We start from the raw sequence: 10,759 nt of genomic DNA on the forward strand, positions 1-10,759 counted from the left end.
TAAATTAAGGCATTAAGATCTATTTCCAAAAGATGATTTTTTTTATTCCTCTTTTTAGTTAACTTTAGCATGGGTGTATTCACGTATGCTGAGCACTGTACATGTAGTACTCTGTATTATGTGTTTACTATATGTATTAGTATGCGATGCATCAGGGTGAGAACCAATGGTGAGAACGAGGCAGAGCAGCGGCGTCTTCTTCCTCTCGTCCCATGACGTCACTGCTCGGAGGATTAAAGATGGCGGCCACAGGGACGCTGCAACTCAGCCGCTTCTCGGCGCTTTTGGTTCTTTTTTTGGCCGGGTTCGGCGTCTTAAACCCGGGAAACTGCGATGAGCAGGTTCCGCTGATCCTGTGGACCAGTGAGGGGTGAGTCATGTTACATTTAGTCATTATTATTAGTGTTATTTCTTCATTTGCTATATCTCATTACGCTCTGCTTCTATCCTTCATCCAACCGTCAGAGTCGCTGGATGCTGCGAGTCATTTATACATTTATATGTATTGATATATTTATATAACCCTAACCCTATCTATCAGGGAATACCAGTCTTCGTCAGTCTCTGCTGGAATATACATGGATAGCCTATATGTTTTTAACATACGATATATATTATTATATATGCTTCATGGACATATATAAACAGTATGTAGGCCTACATGTGTCTACATATATATATATATATATATATATATATATATATATATATATATATATATATATATATATAATAATAATTATAATAATAATAATAATAATAATAATAATAATAATAATAATAAAGGCCTTTATCCAGGTCTGTGTACACACACAGAAAGAAGACTAAACGGTGCTTCCTTTAAGCGACTTTAAATAATTAAACTAAGGAAACATAACGTGAGTATTTCCTGTAATCCTCTGAGATAATGTAACGTGAGTATTTCCTGTAATCCTCTGAGATAATGTAACGTAAGTATCTCCTGTAATCCTCTGAGATATTGTAATGTGAGTATTTCCTGTAATCCTCTGAGATAATGTAATGTAAATCAGTTGACAGCAGCTTTATACCGTCTGACTATCTGTAGGCTAAATTGTATTACATTACATTATATAATATTATATTACATTATATAATATATAATATATTACATTATTTTATATTATAAAAGTATATATAAAAAGTGTATCGTACGAAGGTTTTATGACAGTGCGTGTGTGAGTTCAGAACATGAACATTAATCTTTATTATTTCAGATTCTGGTGTTGAAATAAAGCAACATGTAAATGATCATTTACCTTAAAAAGAATAAATACAAAAATAGAAACTTTATAGGCGCAGTAATGGATTTACTCAAGTACATAGTTGAGGTTATTCCCTTTTTTACCAACTTTACATAATGTCCCCAAAGGAAAACTTTGTCAACATCTGTATCTAAAAAGATAATTTGTTGTGTTTGTTCATTTCTTCATTGTATTTCTGCTGAATGGGACAAACAGCAGACAGCTGTCAGAGCTAACTCTAAAGCCAACGGCTCCATCTAGTGGCCGCAAACAGCAGCTGACGTATTATCCTGGAAGTGTGTTCAGTTACTACACACACTCTTACTGCAGTATGTGAAGATGTTAGAGAGGCTCACTTTAACTTCTTTAACATCGCCTTCTCCCAGCAGCTCTCCTAATATCATTTATCTATAGAATATCTTTAAATCTCCTCTCCAGGGTCTCCCTCCCCGCTCAGTAATATCTGATCTGAAAATTAGATACAGTATATACAATCATTAAATCTCCTCTCCAGGGTCTCCCTCCCCGCTCAGTAATATCTGATCTGAATATTAGATACAGTATATACAATCATTAAATCTCCTCTCCAGGGTCTCCCTCCCCGCTCAGTCTCCCCCAGCGGCCGGTCACGTGGTCGGGCCGCAGCAGCTCGCTGGTTACCTGCAGAGAGCTCTGAGGGCCGGCCCGAAGAACGTGGTGCTGTTCCTGCAGGATAAGGTACACACACACACACACACACACACACACACACACACACACACACACACACACACACACTTTGTAATTTCTTGGGTCTAATTGTTGAACGTGTGTGTGTGTTTGTGTTTCTCCCCAGATGAGTGTGGAGGACTTCACGCTGTATGGAGGAGCATTTGGAAACAAACAGGACAGCGTTTTCCCAAATCTGGAGGTAATGTTTTATAATCTGAATCTTACTTGGAGGTTATGTTCTAAAATCATAATCAGAGCAACACTAACTGTACGTACACACCACCGCTGACTTCAGCTGCAAAGCAGCTCTGGCTACCCTGTCCAGGACGCTGGTCAGAAAGTCCGGGGAAGCTGTTTGACGCGTTGGCTGCTCTGACGGGGCAGCGTTCTTCCATCAGCAGCCACTGCACGGCCAGTACACTGACACTAGAAACCTTTTATAAATTACATATATATAATGACAGAATTTGTATTGTTTGTTGGTCGCGGCGGTGTCTGTTAGCAGTTAGCTCGCTCGTTAGCCGCCGAACCGCAGCAGAATGCAGGAAGAACGAGCAGCCGCCAGCTGTTGATCCGTGCAGGACTGTTTAGAGCCCATGTGACTGTTTAGAGCCCATGTGACTGTTTAGAGCCCATGTGACTGTTTAGAGCCCATGTGACTGTTTAGAGCCCATGTGACTGTTTAGAGACCATGTGACTGTTTAGAGACCATGTGACTGTTTAGAGACCATGTGACTGTTTAGAGCCCATGTGACTGTTTAGAGCCCATGTGACTGTTTAGAGACCATGTGACTGTTTAGAGCCCATGTGACTGTTTAGAGACCATGTGACTGTTTAGAGACCATGTGACTGTTTAGAGCCCATGTGACTGTTTAGAGACCATGTGACTGTTTAGAGACCATGTGACTGTTTAGAGACCATGTGACTGTTTAGAGCCCATGTGACTGTTTAGAGCCCATGTGACTGTTTAGAGACCATGTGACCGGCGGGTAACGTGAATTGGTCCCTGTACGCAAACAACGTCATATCATAAATGATAGGGGAACCCAGCAACGGTGATTATGAGCTTTTCCTCCATTTTCTCTGAACTAATGTCCTGGTAGGAACCAAAGTTTACATCGTATGTTTCTCTGGAATCAGCCAGTGCGAAGGACGTCTATATTCCGATTAGTTGTTGGCATTTGCCGCTGAACCACGTCACAGCTCATTACCATAAAGTTGACCTACTTTCAACTTTCTGATTGACGCTCTGGTCGCTCAAAACGTGATGCCGACAGATTTTCTGCTACTTGCAGCTGAGAGAAGCTCCCGTTGAAAATGAATGACTTCCTGTAACTTTAGAAGCTCCATTCGGCAGCGGTGTGTACGTACAGTAAGGGTCTCTGTCTCTCATGACGCTCTGATGTCCTCTGGAGTTATTTTCTAACACATGTTTGTCTCTCAGGACGCTCTGATGTCCTCATCTTCCCCCCTGGTGTTAGCGTCCGTGTCCTGGCCGGCCTCCAGCGCTGTGATTGGCCAGCTGCAGGACCAGTTGGAGACGTCCCCTCTGTACATGGACCCTGAGACTCTGAGCCAGCTGAGACTCAACGCGTCCTCGCCGGCGCTGCTGGTGTTCAGGCTGCCGTACGCCGGCGGGTACGTACTAACCCTAACCCCCTAACCCGGGTACGTACTAACACTAACCCGGGTACATACTAACCCTAACCCCCTAACCCGGGTACGTACTAACCCTAACCCGGGTATGTACTAACCCTAACCCCCTAACCCAGGTACATACTAACCCTAATGTACGTACTAACCCTAACCCGGGTACGTACTAACCCTAATGTACGTACTAACCCTAACCCGGGTACGTACTAACCCTAACCCAACGCTTCATCCTTGCATGTAAAGCCCAACCACAGCTCAACTCCACATAATCAGAGAGGGAAATAATAAGTGAACACTGATTAAAGATGGAGTCTGGACACATCTCCTCGCGGCTGGCTGGCTGACGTTCTGTTTGTTCAGATGGTCAAACTCAGCTGCTCTAAAAACGGAAACCCACAAGACCAAAGGACTCTATTCTGCTGCTCACAGGACAGGAAGCATGGATAGAGAGAGTAGAGAGGTCTGGACCTCTTTTACCTGTTCACCTGCAGTCTGAGTACTTCACACTGACTCCTGGATCTCTCTCTCTCTCTCTCTCTCTCTCTCTCTCTCTCTATATATATATATATATATATATATATATATATATATATATATATATATATATATATATATATATATATTCAAATTGTGAGAAATCCGGGATATACACGAGAAAGACATCATAAGAACATTTCCACCTTGCTAATTTAATCACATTGTGACTCATATAAAATATATATACGATATAAAATGTTTGATAAATATCAAACTACACCAATAATTACTTTCATTTAATGCAAACAATGTTTCCTGTCAGCAAACATATTTTATATGTCGGGATTTCTGGATTATTTTGTTTTACTTCTAATCAGAAAAGATGTTTTAGTAATACGCAGGCTTGTTGGACTTTTGCTGCACAAATATGAGCCTGAAACCATGAAGAAGTGCCTGCTGTATCTTTTACTAACCACCAGATGGCACTGTGCTGCTGCGGTTCAAAGCCCCACGAAGCGTTACTCGCCCATCATTACAATTTACCTAGCAATGCATTCAGACGGGATTAAAATCCGCCTCCTCCCCCCCCCCCCCCCACACACACACACACACACACACACACACACACACACACTCCTTTGATTATATATGTACAATAACTTCCTCTTTCTTCTTCCCAGTTTCTCATAGTTGTCTCTCTCTCTCTCTCTCTCTCTCTCAGTTCTGATTTGATGTCTGCCAAAGAGATTCTCAGTGGAAACGGTAAGTCGTCTTTAACTTCATGACTCAGCTCATTTTAACACGTTAAACCATCCAGGATTACTGGTCTCCTCTCATTTATTCAGGTTTTTCAGTGTGTATGTTTTTAATTTGATAAAGCTTTGTTTTACTGAAAGATGGTCAATGTGCAGTTCATTTATAATCTGTAAACATTTGCATTTGTGCATAAGAAAATATACAAGAATTATAAAAAGTAAAACCTACACCTGTACAGATTCATGACAATGTGCTGTATAAGAGAGGTTCATTATAGACATTATATATACAGTGTATTTACAGTGGGTACGGAAAGGATTCAGACCCCTTTAAATCTTTCACTCTTTGTTTCATTGCAGCTAGGGATGCAAATTATCGATTAATTCATTAATCATTAGTTGACTGACTTTATTGATCGATTAACTGATACGCGGCTTTTTTCCTGAGAATGTAAATTTCTCACGGTATCAATAGTGTCTTTAACATAAAAAGCAAAATATTGCTTATATACTGAATAAAAATGCATGTCATATTGCTCAGTTGATGTTTTATTGTACCAGTTGGGATACGGTACAGATAATGGCATTTATGTAGTTTAACAAAATAAATTATGCACAGCCTGGTTGAGTTTGTCAGCTAAATTATCAGCTGTATGTCTCTCTAACGTGAGAAGCACTGCTGACTTTACCTGCCAGTCGTTTCCAATGTAGTGGCAAGTGATTGTTATGTAGCTCTCTGTAGTCTGTGCCGTCCAACAATCCGTCGTCAGAGCCACATTAGCCGCGGCTAACTGTGTTTTTAGCTCAGCCTTCTTGTTTTTGTAGCGTGCTTCCAAGTGGCTCGAGAAGGGATATTATATCCTGGCTCCACGTAGTGTAATAACTCCCGAAATCCCTCACCGTCAGTGGTGCTAATTGGCATCATATCTTTTTCGATCATGCCGCAAATCCTCTGAGTAATGCCCTCCGCTTTCCTGTGGTCACATACTCCCCTTCCCACCACAGCAGCGATTGTAGGTTGTGAAGGCGACAGACTTCCTCCCTGCAACATGGCTGCATGCAAGTTATGAAGATGGTATCTTAGGGAACTCGTAGAGCTGCTGAACTTAAACGTAGTACCGCAGAGTTTACATTGGGCGTCTTTGTCATCATTAATTAATTTGAAAAGCTCCCACACTCCACTCCGTTTTGACCGCTTAAGTTTGTGTCGGGTCTCTCGCCACCCGCGAGAATCTCGTGTTACGTTCAATTAGGCCTAAGTCCTGTGGAAAACTGTCTTGGGTTGCAATGTTCAGTTAGCCGACAATTAATTTAATTTAATCGAGTAAATTCTTAACGACAATTAACCGATAGTCGATTAACTGTTTACATCCCTAATTGCAGCCATTTGCTTAAATCAAAAAAGTTCATTTTATTTCTCATTAATGTATACTCAGCACCCCATCTTGACAGAAAAAAACAGAAATGTAGAATTTTTTGCAAATTTATTAAAAAAGAAAAACTGAAATATCACATGGTCATAAGTATTCAGATCCTTTGCTGTGACACTCCTATTTAACCCACATGCTGTCCTGATCCTCCTTGAGATGGTTCTACTCCTTCATTGGAGTCCTGCTGTGTTTAATTAAACTGATTGGACTTGATTAGGAAAGGCACACACCTGTCTATATAAGACCTTACAGCTCACAGTGCATGGCAGAGCAAATGAGAATCATGAGGTCCAAGGAACTGCCCAAGGAGCTCAGAGACAGAATTGTGGCAAGGCACAGATCTGGCCAAGGTTACAGAAGAAGTTCTGCAGCACTCAAGGTTCCTAAGAGCACATCGGCCTCCATAATCCTTAAATGGAAGAAGTTTGGCCGTCCAGCCAAACTGAGCAATGGTGGGAGAAGAGCCTTGGTGAGAGAGGTAAATAAGAACCCAAAGATCAGTGTGTTTGAGCTCCAGAGATGCAGTAGGGAGATGGGAGAAAGTTCCACAAAGTCAACTATCACTGCAGCCCTCCACCAGTCGGGGCTTTATGGCAGAGTGGCCCGACGGAAGCCTCTCCTCAGTGCAAGACATATGAAAGCCTGCATAGAGTTTGCCATAAAACACATGAAGGACTCCCAGACTATGAGAAATAAGATTCTCTGGTCTGATGAGACCAAGATTGAACTTTTTGGTGTTAATTCTAAGCGATATGTGTGGAGAAAACCAGGCACTGCTCATCACCTGCCCAATCCAATCCCAACAGTGAAACATGGTGGTGGCAGCATCATGCTGGGTACATTAGGGTTAGTACGTACCCGGGTTAGGGGGTTAGGGTTAGTACGTACCCGGGTTAGGGTTAGTACGTACATTAGGGTTAGTATGTACCTGGGTTAGGGGGTTAGGGTTAGTACATACCCGGGTTAGGGTTAGTACGTACCCGGGTTAGGGTTAGTATGTACCCGGGTTAGTGTTAGTACGTACCCGGGTTAGGGGGTTAGGGTTAGTACGTACCCGCCGCCGTACGGCAGCCTGAACACCAGCAGCGCCGGCGAGGACGCGTTGAGTCTCAGCTGGCTCAGGTCCATGTACAGAGGGGACGTCTCCAACTGGTCCTGCAGCTGGCCAATCACAGCGCTGGAGGCCGGCCAGGACACGGACGCTAACACCAGGGGGGAAGATGAGGTCATCAGCAGCATGCGGGGCTGCGGGGTGCTGGTGGCGGGGGAGGCGCAGACCACTCTGCCTCTTCTCTACAGCAAACTAAATAGGCATACATAAATCACATGCCAAATCACTACTGGTCAAAAGATGAATGACTTGGGGGGGCCTCTAACTCCCCCAGTAAGAGCGTGAGCCCCATGTAGGCGGAGTCCTTTGCAGTGGCCCGGGTTTAAATCCGACCTGCGGCCCTTTGCTGCGTGTCATTCCCTCTCTTTCTCTCCCCCGGTCCTGTCTATCCACATCTAGACAATGTTACAATGAATTAAATCATACCAAAGCATTGTATGGCCCAAGACTATGGCAATATAATATTCACTAAAAATCACTCAAGCAGAAAGCACAATAGTAATTCTGAAACGTGATTGACTGAAGATACAACAATGTCATCACACAACACAGCTGAGTGCAGGTTGCAAAATAACAGTCACTTAGTCAGCTGCAACTTCACAAACTGCAAAAGCCAACATAGGGCTACTGCACTTGACAACTGTCTCATACAGGCCTATATAGCAGCATCACAAAATTATCATGCAATACATCTGATATGCATGGCATTTCAATAAACTAAACAAAATATGTACATTATCTGGTCACATGGTCACAACAGATTATATTAACCTACTCAATTTACAAATAGCATAATAGCTCTTACCTTTAAAAGTTCTAATTTCTTGTCTTTTTCTTTGCAAAGTCGCAGATCAAATCCTCAAAGTCCAGCTCCCTCAGCAGCTCGCTAACCCTACTACACATGCGCTGCTGTGTGTTGGGAGCACTTTACAGGCAACGCAATAAATGTCTCCGGTGGACAGTGAATATAGAATCCACTCCCGTTGTACCGTTTCACCATTGGGAAGGTGTCGGGTCAGTGCCTCGAGAGAGCGTATCTTTTTTCCTTTCAGCCTCGTCCCCCCTCCGAGATGCTGGACATTTAGCCGCCGATTCTGAAAGGCTAATATCCCTCTGGGTATAACTTCCTCCCGGACGGTCTCTGTAATCGGTCCCCGTAGTGCAGGGTCTCCAGAGATGATGGTACCTGAGGGGCCATTACCTTGTTCTGTAATGCTGATGACCGGCCTCATCTCTGTCTTTTTCCACAACAACTTTGCTAAAGTTAACGTTAGCCACCGTTAGCTGTGGCTGAGTCTAGCTGGTAGAAGGCAGCGATTCTTCCAAGCTAACGTTGGCTAGCTCCTCGACATCCTCCTCTTTGTCATTCCCAGCTCTTTTAAAAAAGCTTTTTATTCGCGGGACATTTTTTTTATATCAGCCGCTTCTTTCTCTCCGTTTTCCACACTTTCACTCGCTGATACAACCCAATCTGACCGGGGATCAGTTACAAATTAATTCCACTCTTTCAATCTCAACTCGTTCTTAGAAAACTGATCTTGAATCAGTACGATGTAAACAACCTGCTCTATGCCCACCCACCTTTACCATTAGCCAATCTACACAGTGCATGCGGCCTTCTCCCAATCCTTACCTGTCCAGTCATCATATTGACTTATAAAACACACAATCACGAGACTTCATTTTTTGTAAACAACTTTTATTTTATTCTGATTGGATAATTATCACCATAATAATTAATTCCCATTGGGTAATCCGGGTTTGATAGGTTTGCCAACAAGGGGTGCTGCCACCAACAGGGGGTACTGCAGCACCCTGGCTTCTGCTCTCTGCTGCTGTTGCTGCTGCCGGCAGTTAGACGAGTGCTTAGGGCCGTCTACAAATTACAACACCGAAAAGAGATGCAACAAAAATATTTTTGAAAAAAACTTTTTTTTTAACTAACTAAGTGCTGTAGTATAACTAGCAGGAGACAAGTAATAACTGAGATACGTTTGGAGACATTACCTTATTTAATCATTAAATTAATAAATATTTTTGTTGTATCTTTTTTCAGTGTAGTAATTTGTAGACGGCCCTAAGCACTCGTCTAACTGCAGGTAGCAGCAGCAGCAACAGAGAGCAGAAGCCAGCAGGCAAGTGTTCATAAACTTCTGGTGTACTTACAAACTTTCCAATCCATCGTTTTATGAGTACATAACCTATATGTACTAGTGTAGAAGTTTGGTATCATTTCGGGCATTATTAGAGGGGTCATTTACGAGATACAAATGTGGGTCCATTAGCCCCTGCGCTAATAAGCTATTCAGCTGATAACGCTGCTCTACGCTAACTCTCCCAATGTTAGACCCAGGTGGAAAAGCTTCTGGGGGGGGTGTTTGGCTCGAGGTCATGGTGAAGAGGACCCTAGGGTGAAATTACTCCGAACCATCACTTTAATGAGAAATAAAATGAACTTTTTTTGATTTTAGCAAATGGCTGCAATGAAACAATGAGTGAACCATTTAAAGGGGTCTGAATTGTGTGTGTGTGTGTGTGTGTGTGTGTGTGTGTGTGTGTGTGTGTGTGTGTGTGTGTGTCTCTGTCTGTGTGTACACACACACAGACAGAGACACTGATACACATATACAGAGACATCAGATGAGCTGATTGGTTGCTGTGTTTCAGATGAGCTGATTGGTTGCTGTGTTTCAGATGAGCTGATTGGTTGCTGTGTTTCAGATGAGCTGATTGGTCAGGTGTTGAGCACCATGAAGACGCAGTCCGTCCCGTACACGGCCATCTACACGGCGCTGCAGCCGTCCAGGGTCAGTCTCTGTCTCTGGCAATGTTCACATCTTTATCAGGAGGGTGTTTAATGATTTCTGGTCTGTCTGTCTGTCTGTCTGATCTATCTCTCTTTCCATCTGTCTGATCTATCTCTGTGTCTGTCTGATCGTCTGTCTGATCTCTGTCTGTCTGTCTGTCTGTGTGTCCTCAGGAGGTGGTGTCTCTCTCGATGGACAGTGGTCTGGGCGGAGGACGTTCCCTCCTGCAGGCCCGAGGACATCGAGAGAGGGAGCGAGAACGGGAGAGGCAGCGGAAGATGAAGGAGAAGGCTCAGATCTACGCTCCGGTGGAGTTTAAGGTGAAACCACTTTTATTAGTCTTAAGAGTCTGGAGATTTCCTTTGTTCTTCTTTCTGTCATCCCAAACATAGACTCAACCAGCACTGAGTTTATCTGCTAACACTGCTAAAATTGTGTTCTGTGAGAGATTCAGCTGGGTCCCAGAGACACAGATAAAGAGCTATACAGATATACAGAGATACTGATACAGATATAAAGAGACACTGAGACAGATATACAGATATACAGAGAC

General features: G+C 43.1%; 1 protein-coding gene across 1 annotated transcript; it reads left to right on the top strand.

The window, feature by feature from the left end:
- Nucleotides 1-179: 179 nt before the first annotated feature.
- Nucleotides 180-10,526, top strand: LOC114558620 (V-type proton ATPase subunit S1; the record flags this gene model as incomplete). The annotated part of the gene is made up of 7 exons (XM_028582686.1): nucleotides 180-370; nucleotides 1,853-1,979; nucleotides 2,098-2,172; nucleotides 3,418-3,611; nucleotides 4,825-4,865; nucleotides 10,121-10,206; nucleotides 10,380-10,526. Coding segments are annotated over exons 1-7 (828 nt in total), but the record flags the coding sequence as incomplete, so codon positions are not given.
- Nucleotides 10,527-10,759: the final 233 nt, after the last annotated feature.

This window comes from Perca flavescens, chromosome 7 (assembly GCF_004354835.1).
Source record: "Perca flavescens isolate YP-PL-M2 chromosome 7, PFLA_1.0, whole genome shotgun sequence".
In the NCBI taxonomy this organism is placed as follows: domain Eukaryota; kingdom Metazoa; phylum Chordata; class Actinopteri; order Perciformes; family Percidae; genus Perca; species Perca flavescens.